Source organism: Pezoporus flaviventris, unplaced genomic scaffold, assembly GCF_033815535.1.
Source record: "Pezoporus flaviventris isolate CSIRO_AGI_PZ_B2104156 unplaced genomic scaffold, CSIRO_AGI_Pfla_v1 ptg000031l, whole genome shotgun sequence".
Classification (NCBI taxonomy): Eukaryota; Metazoa; Chordata; class Aves; order Psittaciformes; family Psittacidae; genus Pezoporus; species Pezoporus flaviventris.
In genome coordinates, this window is record NW_026892579.1 from 3,803,095 (window position 1) to 3,822,008 (window position 18,914).

The following is an 18,914-nucleotide window of genomic DNA, read 5'->3' on the forward strand; positions in this document are numbered from 1 at the left end:
AACAAACAGCATATCCTAATTTATGGTTAAAATATGATTGATTAATCATGATAGATATATATATAATAGATATATGAGATTATGTATCATATATACATTAGTTGATTATTTATAGCATACCTATATGTCATAAATTACGGCAACTCCTTCACTTATATCATCAATGGTGGAAATCAGTGCAGATCCATTTTATAAAAGCAGTAATAGCCCACCTCTACCCTGAGATATTAAAACCTCCTTTAGAATTAAACAAAACAAAGTATCAGACCACAGACAGATAATCAGAGAAGCAAAGATAAATGACACTGCTTAAACATTCTAGTAACTGCACAGAAGCAAAGTCATGAATATTTTAACTCAGAAAAGGTACAAATGCATAATTTTTCTTTGAAACCTCACTTGCTATATTTCTGCATCAGTTACAAAAATATCCCTATGAACTGACTGTTGCTGTCATATAACTGAAAACTAAAGGGTAAGTGTTCTTGTGAGACATGCACGTGGTCTCTCCCTCTCCTTATATTCGGAGCGCTCACTACTGCTGTCAGCAAAGCTCCCACCTTCCATCAAAAATTCCTTCTCCCATCAGGGAAATGTGTGCAAGAAATGGAGGAGGCTGCTAGACGGCATATGTTATCCTTCTCCTTTTCTCTAATGTTAATTCAGGGAAGCTGATGTAGGGATAAGTTCTAACAGAGCTGGTTGCTAATGATCCTGAGCTACTCTATTGAGTAGCAACCTGGCTCTAAAGCATCCCCGGTGTTTGTGAAGGAAAGCTGCAGCCAAAGGGAGACCTAAGTCAAGAGGTGATTCCCCAGGACCCTGAATTCTGAGCATCTTCCAGAAGTGACTTGCTGCTCCTGTCTGTGCTTGGATCTTACAAGAAGGGAGAGCATACAGCACAACTGCAGCTTGCATACAGAGTGCTAAATTTGTACACATTTCTTCAGATGAAGCTGTGATTAGTATTATAGCACTATCATCCAGAAATGCAACAGGAGTTCAAAGTAACCATATGCCAATGGCTAACAGCTCAGCTAAATATAAAAGAAAAAATATGCTTACAAAATGGTGGAAAACCTTACAGGACATTTGTATATTTTTGCCTTAAAGATGTATTTAATTGTAACAATAATTATTACCTGGTAATAAGGGAGATGAAGGAAGAGAAACTTACTGCTTGTGTTACAGCTTGGTATTAAGTGTGAGCCAAAAGAGTAAGTTGAAAGCAGAGTTTTTTCCTACTAGCATAACTTTTTATTTCCTTGATTCATGTTGTCTCATAGAGTGTATTTTAGAAAAGGTGGTTTACTTAGAGTAAGTTTTATAGCTTACTTTATAAGCTGTGGCTGTGAGTTACCTGAAACATCACATACTTCAGTTTGCTCTTTCCTCTGTCCCCGTACGTTGTTAACAGAAACTAATGAAATACAAAAAAGAAAATGGAGAGGTGGGATATTTCCCATGTGAGAGAAATATACTGTACTTCCAAGCCTTCGAAAAGGACTGTGCTGCAAGTCTTGTGTACAGTTTACAACTGGGGTCTGCAAAATGGGATGCTGGCGAGTCCTTAATTTAGTGAAAACTTCAGAAGGCAATCCAATTCACTGCAGGAACCACTTTGTTCTTTCATTATGATTCTTTTTTTAATGAGAAAGGCGATCACAAGGATAAACTCTATTCCTCTGAATTTTTACACTAATTACATACAAAGCACCATTCTGACAGAGTGGGACTTACCTCCTTCAGGCAATACAGTTATCATCTTTTAGCCACATTTCAAATTTCCCGTATGAATGTTGGAGCTACGTGCGCTGAATGTGGATCTTGCTACCCTGGCTAGCTGCTTGAATTGATGAATGTTTAAGTATTCAATAAGTCACAGGCAAATACTGATACTGCATGAAGTGGCAGAGACAACCCTGGTACTCTGCATACAGCTGTAGGATCAAGGGTATGCTATTTTATCAGAAACATTAACTTTCCTCATTGTGGTGGGAAGGGATGGTTGCTTTTGTAAACAGCACTTGAGATGTTTATGTATTAAGATGAATCAGACTCGTATACTAATACTACAAAGGACAGTTATCCTTTAATTCTACAGAAAATCAACTGCTTGTGATTCAGCTCACACCCTTAAGAGACAATTTCTTATTTGACAGACTGTGAGGCAATATGGGCTAGATAGGGAGCTGCTTTACCTTCAAATAAAATTACTGAGAGCCACATTCACCCCTGTGCAACACTCTGATACCGTGGACCAAATTACAAAGCTCAGTATATGCTCACTGCCATGGTATCTGAGCACTTCCAGGGCTGTACCATACAATGCCTGCCTCTCCACGTTTAAAAGACTTGATTCTTTTACCTGCAACATCTATGCCCCTACCTGAATGTGTGGTACAAATACATAATGGCAGCTGCAGAGATGGGGATGCAGATCAAGCAGCAACATGCTCGAGTATTCAAACTGTACTTCCTCAGAGTTTCCCTGAGCCTGCCTACTCATCCTCCTAGTAATGAGGTTTATCTTCCCAAACAGGTACTCACAGACTTGTGTTCAGATTACTCAGGGGTTTGAAGGGCTGGTATGGCTCCTGGAAAATTGTCAGAGGAGGGAGTTTCCTGGGGTCAGCAACAAAAATCTAAATGCTGATCCAAACATACATGCTTGCAAATATGTGTTGCCTATTTGACCCAAGTCTCAGATTTGGGTGCTGGAATCACCAAGAAAAGCATCACAGTATAAAACAGCACACTGTGATGATTTTTTGATTTTGCTAAATTCCACTCGCTACCTGTGATGTTGCAGCTGTGAGCTGAATAACTGCATGACCTCCATTTTATTGCATCTGTAGTTTCTATTTATGGGCTTACTGGCATGGAATGGCCACATCTGGCTAAGTGTTCCTAAACTGTATGTAGATCTACCTCCAGGGTAAAACTGACTTATTTTCAAGTAGTATATTCAGCACAGACATTGCCTCACAGTGATGATGCAGCATCTTGATGCAAATATGGTTCGTCCCCCACAGCTTCAGCCAGCCTAAAGCTTGGCAGCCTTTTTATGCTCATTACACTTAGTGCCTGTAAGGTTTTCTCTCATAAAACATGCACCAGTCTTTGAACCATGGTGCAAATCTGAATCTGTTTCTAGAAGAAACCGGGTAAGGACATAAACCTGGCAGCCAGAAACGTGACCAAAAAAAATTAGGTGCTCCAATCTTTTCACTTGATGCCCTTTTGCAGCTTTTGTCTCTGATGGCACAAAGGATACTTCTTTGAGCAGCAAAGCTATTTTGAAACCTAGCAAAACAAGAGGCACCTCTGGACTGAATGAGTTGCATCAGGGATCATGAGATGCTACTACAGAGAATGCTACAGCATGGATGCTTGATTACGCCTGGCCGTTACTCCTTTGGGGTCATCATGAGTGTATTAGTGTTTGCATCATTAAACCACGACACACAGAGCTCATGCTTAACTGCTGCCCCCTGCATCCTAAAGGAACAGTACTTTCCAATTTTCAGTTTGTATGTGCTGTGGGATGCACATCATTTATTCCAATGATATGATGCAATGACTGTGCTGCTTTGACCAGGATTAAAAGGACAGATATTTCCTAACACAGGACTATTGCTGTGGGTTTGGACAGCAGATGTCTGACCTAACAGGAGCACAGAACTGAGAAATGAAAACACATACAAAGAAAGGACTGAGGCTTCCTTTCAGTCTTTGCCTGCCAATGTATTTTCACTATGTTTGGGGCCAGGATTTCTCTCCATAAATGTTTATTTGTGCAGCTGGCAAAGCAAACGCACCTGATGAAAACGAAAACTGACTAAGCCCTGGGATGCCCTGAGATGCCTGGTCCCTTGTGTGTGTGGAGAGGAGCAGCGCGGCCAAAGCAGAAAGCATGTGTCTGCTGGTTAAGTGTAACAAGGACAGATGACAGCGAAAACCCCATAGGATTAAAATACCCCACCCAACCTCTCCACTAGGAATAGCAAAACAGAACAAAACAAAAGAGAAAGGTCAAGTCTGTGGGTTTTAACCCTGCCTTTGTATCACCAATATGGTCTACCAGATTTTCACCCTGTCTTCCTACCAGCTATGTGGAATAAATTGTACCCTGTAGAAATTTCACCTGTTTCTGTATTATGACTAAGAATGTGAGAAGACTTCACTGGACTGGGAAGAGAAATTCTATGGGTTTGGGAAACTGTCATAAAGAAGAAGATCCCAAGGTCCTGTGTTGAAACTATACACACAGGAGAAGTTTAACACCTCACTGAACTGTAACCACCTACGGAGTAAAGTAATAAAGGTTCATGCAGTATAGAGCACAGCAGCATTCAGCATTTTAGAGCAGGGAATTTTTAAAACTCGATTTAAAGTAGAGGGAAAATGCAAACATGCAAACACAAACACAGTGATTATGTAGATGGCACCTAACAGGAATCTGGCTCTGGTCATACTGTCTTTTTCTAGCTAGTTTGCTGCGGTGCCCATGATCTGATAGGCAAATCCTGAACACATAACACGTCATAATTCTTGCTCCTGTGAGCATGCTATCCAAACCAGAATATTGCATGTTACAGAAAGATCCCTGCAATTTGAAGCGCATATAAATATCCAGCATTCTAGTTTCATTTCTCCTAAAGCACAGAATTCCCTCTGAATATGAAAAGGGCGCTTCAAAACCCAGACAAAAGGACTGTTTGGCTCACCATTTTCATAATAAACATATTCCACACAGTTTGGCATCTCTAATTAGAAGCCCAGAGCAATTAGGAGAAAGTGCACTGCAGACTGCAAAGCACCACACAGCAGGGAGACTCTGCAGTGCTGTTATGAGAATACCAAAGACCTGAACGTCATTATTTTTCACTGGTCCCAAGCTATGCTTCTGCTTTGTTGCATTTTTACAACCCAGGGTTAGCCTGGCCCCTTGAAAGGATCTGGGCCACCTTGATGTGCCTTCCCCCATGCTTCAAGTGGAATGCTGTTGTTCTTTGCAACATCTGCCATGCATTTGCAGGCCAGCATGTGGTCACCTTGAGGGACTGAGGACCACTTCTGTCACAGGCAGAGAAGGCCATAAGGCTGCCTGGCTGCAGCTTATGCAGGTTATGTACACCACTGAAGGGATAACCAAGCTCTTTGTTGTACAGCAGAGGCATAAGACTATTTAGGAAATCAAACAATGATGAAATGCATCTTTTCTAATCAAAATAACACCCTGTCATCCTCAGTGAAGAGAAAGTGTCATATTCCTGGAGGCTTCTCACTGAATATGCTGATGGGATCAATGCCTTTTCAGAAGACACTTTATGTCAATGGTACAACACATATTGCCCAAAGTACATGACATCTAATACAGCATGATTACCTTAAATCATGTACTGTCTTTCTTTCCTAGGCATATTCTCATGGGCACTTGACAAAAAAAAGGTGTTAATAGTGAATAAATTCTGGTATGTCTACCTAAGTTAACTGTGTAGTACTGGTTTGTGCCAATATAACATTGCTAGTGGAATAAAACTGAGTAAAAATTTACCCTTCTGATCATTCAATAAATTTACTCCTATATAAAAACTCCTATATAATGCTTCACTTTCCTTCAAGAAGCCTCACTTAGTCGATTTTGAGTAAGTAGGAAGGATATTTGGAGTGGGGGGTCATGCATATAAATGAAGATACGTATTTGAATAGCAAATAAATCAGGAATTTATATATGAGTGTGATACCAATGTCATAAAACAATCCTAGACAAAAAAACATAAAAAATAATATTCCAGTAAAAGGACTTCAATCCTTAATAGTCCTACAGGATTCTCTGGCTGACTCAGGGGCACAGATCACATTTGATTATATGTCAAAACGAAGACATTTCAGTTACTCTAAGGAAAACCATATTTCCACTGACATATGCTACAACCTCATCACTTAGCTTAGAAGCAGAATTCATCCAGACAGATTCAAAAAAACTTTTCTGAACTAGCAAATTATTTCCAGCCCTCAGTAATGGTGGGCTGAAAATACTCGGTAACTTGTTACAGTAAAATTAAGGGAACAGTTGCCAATGTGGAGCCCTGCTTGCACAGAATCTGTCCCTTAAGGATTTATGGTTCCCTTCTGTTCAAAAGACATTTCTACTGCTCCTTCATTTCTGGTTTTCCAGAATAACAAAAAAATAGCAATTTCATATTTTTTTCCCTTTAATGATGTCTAGTAGATGCGTTGTTTTCATTCGTAGCATATGTGAGGTGTCTTTTAGACGTAATTCATTTTTGGTGGCAAGCTGTTGATGCTTGCACCCATGTTGACTACCAATAATTAACACCTTCTGGTCCACTGTGGACAATTTCCCACTTAATGCTTTTTAAGGTGTTAAAACTAATCTCTACCAGCTCTACTTCCCATAGCTCCATTTCACTGATAGGAGGCTTTTCTTCCTGGAAGCCAAGGTTTTTCTTTTCCTCAATGAGTAATAACAGGCAACTGAAAGCGTCCTGATAAGCTTTTGTTAACCAGCATCCTCTGTTGATGAGGGGACTGAGCTGTGATAATAAGTGTTAAAATCTTCTTCTCAACTCAGAGGTGTTACCATGGACAAATACAGGTTTTGGCTGTGAAAACAACAGGCATGAGAGGAAGTTACCTCAAGAGAAAGAACTGAGGGGATCCTTATTAGCTATTAAATTTTTGGCATATCAGCCAGATAAAACATAATGACGTTCAATGCCTTATAATGCTGCAGTAGTGACATTAATTTTGTAGCACTGTTCTCATACAAAAAACCCCTAATGAATTATATTCAGACGTCAGCACTGGTGTATTAATGAGCACTGGCCTGGAAGCTCTAGTGGATAGTCTTTATAGGTAAGTGGCTACTGGCATCTATATGCATGCCTGGGTGTGCGCATGCCTAACTAAAGAACCTCTGCACTCACCTCTTTGGGTAAACAGTAAGTTCACCTTAAATTTACATATAACAAAGGAAATCAAAATTAGCATTAAAAATATCCAGGACAAAAGAGAAAGTTTTCTAGATACCGAATTCACAAATTAACGGAAACTTTAGAATTCAACTGACTGATAGAAAATGTGGTTGGATTTTGCACCAGAAAAATCTCAGTTTGTCCAAATTCTTTTCCTTTTCATGCCCTTTACCTGAGTAGCACCTACATTTTAAGGCTTATATGAAAATCTCACAAGAACAGATCTTTCCTCCTTTATCACTTCCGCACTTTTACTGTCTTCAAACTGATTCCACATTTAGAACTACAGGACATGGGAATGAAGCTTAACAGTACTCACAGATTCTGGCACTAGCAGGACTTGTGCATGTCCTACACTGACTGATGACATGTAGATTTGTTACATAGTGGTAGTGCTAATCTTTGCACCCAGTAAAGGACTGTGATAAAATTATTTTAGTAAAAGCATCTTGATCCACAATATAAAAATGTAGTGGAAGCTGCTGGTTCCCATGGACTAATTTTAGGTGCTGGAAATTGGGCATTCACTGCAGAAGGCTTTAGTCAGGAGAGCTTAAGAATCAGGAGCTTTAATCATCTGCTAATGGTGATTTTCAGAGACCACTGCAAATTCTACCTTTTTGTTATCATTCAGGGAGCTTATATGGGGTGAGATGAACAGCAAGGGAAGATAAGTCAAAGGAGATCCACAGTAAATCAAAATTTGGTAGAAGCCTCTAGAGAAAGGGGAGTTCCTTATGTCTCAGAAAATTATAGTTTTCAGTTCTACAGTGAATTAAGGGTGTTTTTTCTGCTATCTCAAGTGACACCTCCTAAGCCAGTACATTTCTGAAAAAAAACCCAGAGATTAAGAAGAAAGCAAAGAAAAAGACAAAAGGATTCAGCTATTTTTGACTACAAGCCAGCTTATGATGGTTTGATTTCTAAAGGAGAAAGAGGATAATTTAAAGAATCTTAAATCTTGCACACAGGGTACAAGAACCACACTTGAAAAAAAAAAAAAGCGCTTCTGATGCTCTCAGCACTCAGAACAGAATTATCCCATATAAAATTAATAGCATTATTATGTGATTTCCATCTGCTAGCGATGCCAAATGACTAGAACTGCTAGAAAAGCCTTAGTGGAACAAACACAGATAATGAATTTGAATAAATACACAAGCAAAAAGACAATGTCAGGCTCAATCACTTGGCAATATTAAACGCCAAGTAAATGAGCTGGCTGTGTAATGCTATAGAATCCAGCAGCAATGTTATGCTGAGTGCCTGGATCACTGCTTTCATCGCTTCAGTAGCCGGTTTTGCTCTGGATTTTTCTTTTCTCCCCCCCTTTTTTTTTTCCTTACCAAACCATCTTTCTTTTTCTGACAGCTTCTTTCCCAGAGTATTTCATTGGCAAGCTTTATATTGTGCTGTGGTTGCTTGTAAGGTCAGTATTCAACCACAGGCCCATTCAAACACCTTCCCCAACCTTCCTCACTTGTCCAGAAAGTATTTTGCACGTATCCCTAACACTTTCCCCATTTGCTTCCTAGATATATCTTACTGACACAACAGAAAGCTCTGACACTAGCTCTGACAACCTCTCTTTAGTCCACCACTGTATTTTTAAACAGTCAGAAAATTATTTATAAAGTACAGTTTTCATATATATTTTTATATGTGTAAAACAGGACACTTCATAGCATTTTTGAAATGTCAATCTATATCAGATGTCAAACATTATTCTAAATAAACCCCTGTAATGCACAGCAGTATGCTGGCCCTTATATCCTCTCACAAGCTAGCAGTTTCAAAAAAGTAAAATCTATTTAAAAGTCACAGGAACTTGCCTTCCACAGCTTCAAAATCAATCCTGAGAAGGACATTTCTGGGACAGAACTTGGGAACATCTAGGCAATCCTACACTCAGAAGAATTATTTTTAAATCCAGTTCTCCAGAAAGATGCTACTAATACAAGTTTTAAACCTCTTGCAGAGCAAAGCATATGGTGATGTTCCCCCCTCCCCCCCCCAAAACTAAAATCCTAAGACAGCAAAACACTGCCTGAACAACCTCTCCTTATGTAAGAGCTGACATTTCCTCCACAGACTGAACTTCATTGCTTCCGAAAAATGTCAATGGAGACCAAGGTATATGAAACTTAAGTTGTAATACATTTAAGTGCTTTGTACTGGAGCACAGTGGTATATTTTTGACTGTTCATTGTTTGCATGGAAATTAAGTCCTTGCTGTTTTGGATCACTTTACAGTATTGTATCACAGACTGGACCATGAGTGAGGAACTTAAGCTTTAGGGTTCTCAAATCATTAAAAAATGTAACATCAAAGAACAATCCAAAATGTTTGTTCCCGTAAGAAAGTGTGAACCTCTCACTAAGCTGATAAATACATCATGGCCTAATACATTTTGTGGTTCTTCTCCTCCATAGAGCCCTTCCCTACTTATGTCAGGAGAGCCAAGTGAGGAAAGCACACAATATTTTTGTTCTTTTATTTTGCTTCTAATCCATGCGTTCTGTGAAGGTGAATAAATAAAACCATTACTAAAAATGAATGGGTAAGAAACGTATTTAAACATGTTCACCACCCACACCTTATCTAGACATGAAATCTCAAAGAAGGGAGGGATAGGCGGGAAAGGTACAATCCCCCTGTATTATACATTGACTGTCAAGCAGTTTCAAAGTGTACTATAATGCTTTTGTCACTTTGGAGGTCAGGCTGGTTACACAAAGCCTGTTGCAAAGCAGTGGCGGCTGTAGAGCTGCTCTGCCCACATAGCACCTCAGGGAGATGACACCCCAAATTCCCTCCCTTCATCTCCTACTTCCCAACAACTAAAAATTGGCTATTTTTTTCTAACAACAGGTGAACTACTGAATGGCTGTAACCAGAAACTACAACTAACAAGCTCTTCTTTGTTTGCATCTGTGATCTCCTTAACCTACACAAGATGTAAAGCATATTAGTATTTCCCAGCAAGGCATGCAGTGAAATCCAAAATGAACCCTGCGTGTGTGGTTCTGGTGTCACTGGTAGGTATAGGAGGAACATTCCCATAAGAACAGTTAGAAAGTCAAAAGTACTGATGTTTCTTTTTCCTTTCAGGTTGCATCACTATCCCCATCATCTACGGATTCATTCTTTGCTGATGAACATTTGTTGGTTTTTTTTTTTCAATTAATCAGATATGTATTACCAGGTAAACATGTAGCACATGTTAATGGGATATGAGTATAAATTACATTGTGTGCTGTTTTCCACAAAATAATTTCAGAGATGCACTTACCTTGTCTGACAGCTAGTGTTGTTGTGTAGACCAAGAACAGAAGAATATAATTGAGGAAGCTCTGAAAAACAGGTGTGTTGGCATGGAAATCTTCTGACAAATACTTGCTTGTGAGACCAATGCCACAGATAAGGAGGGAGAGTACTTGGCCAAGTGCCACAGACAGCAAGAGATCCCTAAAATGAATGAGAAAAACACAGACATAAAACACTCAGCCTCCTTGCCAAGGAAGAAACACTCATCCTCCTCCAGGAATCGTGCTCAATAGTGCTAAGACACAGGAAGAAACACTATGTTTCACTCAATGAGGGAGCTGTTGGGTGTAGCCGACATAACATTTCCATTATTTGTGCTCTTGTCATGAGCTTAAACATTACCCAAACACACTAACTTTTATTCACATATTAAACAACAGAAGATGGTACATCTCTACCATTTAATTTCACATTTCACAAAGGATAAATGATAGTTTAAATCAACCAAAATACAGCACTGCTTCCTTCAAGCATCTTCTCTAACAGAAAGACCCAGGAGAATCATTCAGACAGAGCAGTAATCACAGCTCTTCCAGGCCTTAGTAGCCACAGAGAAAAAGCAAAGAAAGGATTTCATTTTATTTTACTATCAACATGAATTTATCTTATAACTTCCTTCCCCTCATTTCATTTCCATTTCATCATATAAACTATTCTTTCCACTTACTGTGATACTGTATGTATCTTTTCAACTTTGTTACTGCTTAGTTCCTATTCTTTTTGCCAGGAGCAGGAGGTTCCACTTTCTCCTTTCCCAACTCCTTCTGTTTCTGAAAAATGTATCCCTGGTTTGGTTTCTTGCTTTGATATGCTTTTCTTGACTTCAATCTCCAGTCTCCTCTGCATTCCCTTCTTACAGTGTTCCCCCTCTCTCTTCCCACAGATCTCCAATAGTTGCTCCTTTCCTGCATGTTCTGTCTTCCTATAGTTTTCATCTCTTTATGCAAGAACCCGCTGTATCTGAAAGCCCTTTTCACTTCCAACTACCTTTATCTCTTTCACTCTTCTCACAGATTTATTATCTAACCGCACCACCCAACTCAGTCCAAGCAATACTCTTTTTCCAATTTTTGTCATAGATTTCCTACACCCACAGCACATAAATATGTGTATTTTTAAATAACTTAAGAGGTTATCCAGGTTCCCAATGTGTCAGTACTTTCATGCTGACCAGGCCTGCTTCAGAGCTACGTTGTCTCATGCAGAAGAATGATATGCAAAATTGCTGGCCTGGAAGAGGAGCAAGCACGACTGCAAGGGAAAGCAAGAGGACATCTAAAGGGGACATCTAGCCGAAGCCCTGCCAGCTGCTGCTATTGCGGTCACCAGCCCCCAGAAAAGAGGGGCTGCAGATCCCTGGGGAAACCACTGAAGGAGAAGGGAAGGTGGGAGAGGAGCACACTCTGCAATGTCTCATTAAAGCCTAGTAAGAGGAAAGGGGATTAGGCAATCCCAAGAGAGGAGAGGAAAGGGAGCACACTCTGCTCAGCTGTAACTGTATTTTATGTGTGTTCTCCTCTGCCAGATGGTTAAAAAAAATGCTTCAAGGCTGCTTTGCTTTCCCTGACACATTTCCCTGACCTCGGCTGCGCATATTCGGCAATGATGAGCATCTGTGCTCCCGCAATGACTTTCCTGGTAAACTCAAGTGTCAAATCTATTTTCACTTTTTTCATAAACAATCCTCCCACTGATGTGTGTTGGTGTCAGTCATGGCATGATTCAACCACACACTGTAAAACACAGGAGGCTGGGTAGTTATGTTCAGCTAACATATCTCACTGACAAACAGCCTAACACAGACAGTAAGAGAACAAACTTTATTGTGCTAAAACCCCATGTTTTGATGGGAGGCTGCTGGATAAATAGCAAGTAAAACTCCACAACTGCTGCCTCCCCTTTCACATTACTCACTCTACTGTGAAACATAACCATGGGAAACAAACACACTCAATGGAGATGATATCTGACACTATGATGCAAATGTTGCTAAAACTATATATCCTCAGTTCCTGCTGTTACCTGCTATACTGTTGACATGGAATAGGAAATTTGAATAGTGATTGAAATTTAAATCCACATATTAATCTTGTAAACATGCTTACAGCTATTCATTTAGTTGGATGGTGTTTCCTATGTCTTTCTCCTGCAATAAAGTTTCACGCAGGGCTGCCTTCTTACCTACTGCAGCTTTTGTAGGTTTATTTCATTAGTAAACTAAATGTTTGCAAATCTGTATCTCTAAATATGTTGCCTACTTTACATGGGATGTAAATAGTTATTAGCTGTTTTCTGTATCTCAGCTATGCCCATGAGCAAATGTTGTATTACAACCATTGTGGGACTGCACCTGTTCTGGAGAGAAGAATCTTGGATCCTACTTAGACTTACAGAAAGCTAAATGCATCCTCACTCGTGAAGGGATTTTTGCAATAATACATTCCATGCTCCGTGTGACAGCTAGCTGTTGGACATCACTAATCATTACATTTTTTTCAGACTGGTGGAAAGTTTGACGAGATCTTATAAAGGGCATAATGTTTTTATCTCAGCTGTTTGGTGTGTCACCAGGCCTAACCAGGCAGTATTGACCTATGTATTAAAAATCTAATCAACAAACAATGAAAAACACCAGGTAATTTTCCAAGGCTCTGTATGATAACTACAGCTCTCTTTGAAGTACATTTTCATTCTGTCATTGCCATTTTGCAATTTATAAATTGGACATACTTTTTATAGTTGATTCTTTGGCAAGTCACCACATCTAAAAGCGGCAGTTTTCCTAAAGAGTTCAAGCAGCTGTCTACAGCCTTACATATATAGGCTGTCCTCAGCTTCTGTATTTTACATTTCCTAAACATACAAATAAGAATGTAATTCAAGGTAATTCAAACTTTATGGTCTTCTTCCTATGAAGTCATTTACAACAGTTTTCTGTGTCTTCGACCAATTGCAAAATGTCAAAAATTCCATTCACTGTTGTCTTACTCAAGTCATCAATGAAGACAAAGGGTAAGTAGGAGTTCAGTAAAAACAGACATCAACAAGAATCACAACTATGAACCTGAACACCTTCAAGTATGTAGATAAAGGCTGGATATGGATCAAAGTATAACCCCTGTAGCTTGAATTGTGCTTTGGATAACAATAGAATACAAAAAATGCAGAAAATTACTTTGTGGAAGACCGGTGCCAGCAGTACTGTCAATGCCACCAGCTTTCAAAACAATGACTGCATAAATGATATTGAATACGTACTTCTTGTCTCTGATTTTTGCACACATTTGGTATTTTTAATTGTGTAAAAAAACTCATTCTGAAATCAAGCAGTTCTATTTCTCCTCCAGTCAGAACTTAGTTAAACGGTTCACAGATGATGTATGACATAAAAAGAGCCATCTTTTATTCTTATCTAGTCAGTGCAAAGAGTAGCATACATTAGATGCTTAAGCAGAACTAATTCAAACGTCCATGAAGTACTCAGACTTCAAGGAAAGAAGATACATTTTATACAGTATGGTTATTCCTAAAATTGTTCAATGTCCACGTTAAAATACCCTGCCATTACTAAAGATATGTCCACTACAGACATGAATGATATGTAATGGCAAAGGAGATTTGGTATGCTCCCCTTCTCTCATCAGTGTTGACTGCAACAGACAATAATGACTACCAAAGAAAATGGATGAAATGAACAGATAAGAGAAACCAAAGCAGAAGATCAGTAAAATGCTGATTGTTGCCTTGGGTGAATGGAAGAGAACAACTCAGCTCTCTCCAAGCAGAAAATGTAGAAAAAAATCTTAAATGATTTTTTTTTTCTTTTTTAATTAGTGACAAAGTCAGCAGCAAAGAATACACTGCTTGGATAACTTTAATAACTAATGTAAGATGCCTGAATTGTACAGAAAATGCCTGATAGCCTTATCTGTGTTTTGTTTTTCCTGCCAACAATGATCTAATAATACAAGAGTCTTAGCTCCTGAGCCCTTAATACCTGGATAAGAATAATAACATATCCATTCTTTTTCAAGAAAAAGCAGCAAGAAAACATTTAAAAGAAGTTTTCAATATCTGTGGAAAACCTACTACTTCCTTTGTACACAATAAAAAGCAACTAACTCACTGCTGTCATCTCCAGCACTGAGTATCTTTCCTAAATACCGTAATACCATTGAAGCATGCAACATAGCTCCTATCTACAACACTTTCCTTGTTGGTTTTCATACCCTTCACTACTCAAAGACTGGCACAAAGTATGATTTATTCCCTAAGCCTTTGGTCTATCATGCTGTATTCAGTAGTACATTCATTCACTGAGGCTGCAACATTCATTACTATTTTGAAGAAAAGCTGTATGGTTGAGGGCCTTCAAACAGAACATAAAAAAGTCTCACAAAAAGCTTCATAAAAGTGAGGTTTTCTGACTTTCAGAGTCAAATTTCTCTTTAGGTGAATGCTATTCTATTTCTCTACTTGTATTCTATTTAAATCAAATAAAGCAATTCTTCATAAATCCCACTTTCCCTTACTAAGATCAACAATGACTTTGAAAGCCAAGTTAAAATAGGAATCTTCAGCTTCTCTCTAAACTTCAGTCTCATGAATGCACAGAATAGTTTATGTTGCAAAAGACTTTAAGATCAAGTCCAACAATTAACCTAGCACTGCCAAGTCCACCACTAAACCATGTCACTAAGCACCACATCTACATGTCTACCTCCAAGGATGGTGACTCAACCACTTCCCTGGACAGCTTGTTCTCTTGGTGAGGAAACTTTTCCTAATATCCAGTCTGAACCTCCCCTGGCACAACTCGAGGTCGTTTCCTCTCATGCTGTTGACAGTCATTCACTAATACAGAGCAAATAGAAGACATTCTTCTGCAAAATATCAGTTTAAGGCCTGCTCTTTGAATTCTTTTGCTTCAATTAAAATCCTACATTGGAATCAATCAAATTCATCCCACTGCAGCCAAACTTGCTAGTTAATTTGTCCAATGCTTCCTATTACGTCAGATGAGTATTTTGAAGTAAGAAGTAGGTCAGAATTAGCTCTAGACCTCCAGGTGTTACACTGCTAGGCATCTATCATGGTTTTTCATGATATCCTAAAAGAAATTAAACAATACTTCTTTATTGCCTCTTTAGAAGTGGAGCCAGATGACAAAGTCTCACTTTCGCACTGGGAGCCATTTCATTCTGTTAAAATGCCTGGGCTGGTAGCTGCTGTGCATCATTTTTACTTACTCCTTCAGGCATATGGAAATTTCTGTCACTTGCATTTCTCCTTGTTTATCAGACACAGTAATGCCACTAAATTTCTGACATTCTTATATCAAAGAACTCTGAAGCTACTGCTTGGTTCTCAGCACATACACGCTGCTGTGATATGAAGTACTAAACAGCTATCTTCAGGTTCCCCTGTAATTACTTTCGATAAAGCTAAACATTTAGCTTTGACTATTAGTTCAGTTCCATGCCCCCCACCCTCAACAATGAAACACCATTCAGAACACAGAATCAACACAGTGCAACATTCAGAGGAGGCTGCACAATTACAGCTGCTGAATGCTTGAGAATAAGTAACATGCTGCCAGTGGCCAAGTGATTTAAACATACAGGCTTGTTTTCTTCTGACACTAAATCCTGTTTTAAAGTACTCTCCATGTCACTTTTTTTTTAACTTAATTGCCTTCTATCCTCTATTTTGCACTTTATTTGGTCTCTTTCCACTGATAGGTCCCCACTGCATCAATTAAAGAGTATCTCAGATGATAAAGAACAGAGGCTATGGCTACATTTTATCTCCAGCATGAGGCATCCTAATCCTTCAGCATGCTACAGGCTCCAGCAGATGAGAGATTAGCAGTCTGTTTCCTGAGTTGAGATTTCACTAGAGGAACACATCTGTAAAGCCTTCTCCATAGCACTGCTATGGGCCTGCAGGCAGGACCATGCTTTCTCTGTGATGGTAATGAACTGCTATACAAAGTTATAGCTCCAAATGTTCCAAGCTTGTATTTAAAAAAGAGAAAGAAAAGATACACTTCATTTAGAGACTGATTACTGCTATGTAATCACTAAACATAGTGAAGTTGATGATGTCTGTCACAGCACTGTGGGTTTGCCAAGCTTCTTCACTTGAGTGCAGTTTAGTGTGTTTCTATAAAAGCACAAGGAAAAATAAAACAAGGTCTTAAAAACTTTACTTTGATTCAAAGTGAGCTGAAGTTACACCCCTGTAAGAATCCAGTCAGGTTTATTTAAATATTTAAAGGTAGATGTGAAATCTATCTTAAACACCTACCAAGAAAGATGTTTAACACACATTACCATAGGAAAAGCAGGAATAGCACACATGTCAGAACCTCAAATATTAAGGGCTTTGAGCCCTTCCAGGTATGCCAGAAGTACAAAATTAATTTCTTCTTACTGCATTTAAAAGTCTTTATGCCTTAACTTGGGGAGAAGAGAAGAGCTCTGGACCTTCTTGTTCTCATCACCCTCTCTTGCCAACTCCCCAGCTCCCCACTGCCTCCTTTCTCACACTGCAGCCCTGAACTAAACTTTACAGATATTTTTCTCATTGGAGTGAAGCTCCCTATTACATGGTATGAGCTGTACTGGCATGTCCCAGTTATCCATGATGTCTCCAAAACATGTCACTGACTTGGATGAGTCCCAAAGGAGGGAAGTGGAGTTGTGGTCTCCTTCAATGGCCCCAGAGAGAAGGTTGTGGGGACATCAAGGCCTGAGTAGGCAGAAGAGGGACACTGCGCAAAGCCAAGGACTTCAGTTCACACAGCATCCCAGGGATGAATGGCCCTGAGAAGCAGAGAAGGGACAGCCAGACTTGGCCATGTGACTGGTGCTTCCCGAGAGCTGGAGAAGCCTCAGCAGTCACCATCCTGACTGGAAGGTCACACTGGCCAATGGGAGAGCTGTGTGCATTTCTTATCCTTCACCTTCTGGCTTTCCAAGTTGCTTTGAGCATTTTCTTTTTAAAGCATTAAGGTTCTAATTTCTATTCCAGTACAGCTGGACTTGAATTTAAAAGCTTTTTGGGGAGCTCACGAAAATTCAAGGCCTAGGTACATCTGCCTCAAAGCTGTGGCTGACTCAGGCTCTGCTACTTTTAAGTGACAGCTTGAGGGACCAGCAGAGATTGCTGGCTTTGGACGAAAACAAAGCAGAATCATATTCAGCAAGTCTTGGGAGTCTCTGGAGGAGTATTTAAGATGAGATCTTACCTAAAAAATTTCCTAGCTCTCGTATATTGCTGATTACAGCAATTCTTGAAATGGGTTTCATTTATAAGCTTTTACCCAGGCTTCACACACACATGCTCACGAATACTTGTGGTTTACAAGTCTTTAATATGAAAGGAACTGGAATTTTTTAAAGACTATTCTTAAACAGATAAAACACACCTCTGCACTTAACGTATAACTATATAGTGCTGAGACAATTCGCTGCACTGATTATAAGTGCAAAGAAGGCACCTTTTAAGGCACTTAAATAAATACATTAAAAAATAGCAAAGGAAAGTGTAGTGACAAAATTTCCACGCTATTATCTTGATGGAGTCCAGTGATAAATCATTACAGGTAAATTGGAGGGGTGGGGAAGTGTTGGTGCAACTTCCTAAAAGTCAGCTTCATCCTACCAGCGAGCAAACAAAGACAAAAAAAGGAAGTTTATCCTAAAAACATGCCTGTTTTGAAACAACCAGCTGCCTTCCAACCAGCTATTTCTCAGTGCTTTTTCAGCTACAATTCACAGGACTTGGAGCACCACAGGCTTTTTCTCTTTGAGAGTGAAGGTCTCTCCATATACAGTTCTTGACAGCTTACCAGGGAGCACCAGATAGACTGAAAATATTCCAATATTTCTGATGGAATCAAAAATATAGTTACAGATGACCATGCAATAAAATAATTGTATTTCAGGTCATTTTGGCCATATAAACTGACTGAAGCTAGCTGCAGCCCATAAATTTTTATAAATAGTCACTCTCTACCCAGCTATGACTAAAGAAATTAGGGCTCCTAGATCTAAAGATTTGATCTAGACTGGAATAATAAATTGCAGAATTAACTTCCATATGAGAGCTTACAAAACTAGTTAGAAACCCTAATTGAGGAACACAGTACTTTCAAACAAGTATCTCTTCTTCCACAGTTTTCCAGAAATTAATTCAAAAAGGGATACTTACAGTCTTAGAAACAGAATAAGGGATTCCAGGATGCATTAAGAGTGAGCTGTAATTTCTCAGGCTAGAGCTCCTTATGAAATATGACAGCTGCTGAAAATACATTTTAGCCTATGAAAGCTAGACAGTCATTGGGCTGCTGTTCACTTTTATTTTTATAAATCAAGAATAAAGTATACAATAGATGTCTTTTCACAAAATAGATATTTTTTTCTTATTCTGTTCCAATGCACCAGCTTGAGCTTTCAGTTGTTGGAAGAACCTGGGATGCGGAAGGACTGTCAGCTCTCTGTCTCGGAGAAAACAAAGTTCTCTGTCAAATTTCATTAGTTCATCTCACTTGCAGTGGTTTTTATGCCTGAGGCTCG

General features: G+C 39.2%; 1 protein-coding gene across 1 annotated transcript in view; it reads right to left on the reverse strand.

Moving 5' to 3' along the window:
• Positions 1-18,914, reverse strand: part of SLC35F1 (solute carrier family 35 member F1) — a 241,756-nt gene that overhangs the window by 94,062 nt on the left and 128,780 nt on the right. The window contains exon 2 of the mRNA XM_061460050.1: positions 10,298-10,473. Within this exon, the coding sequence (XP_061316034.1) occupies positions 10,298-10,473 (176 nt within the window). The remainder of the gene's footprint in view (positions 1-10,297; positions 10,474-18,914) is intronic.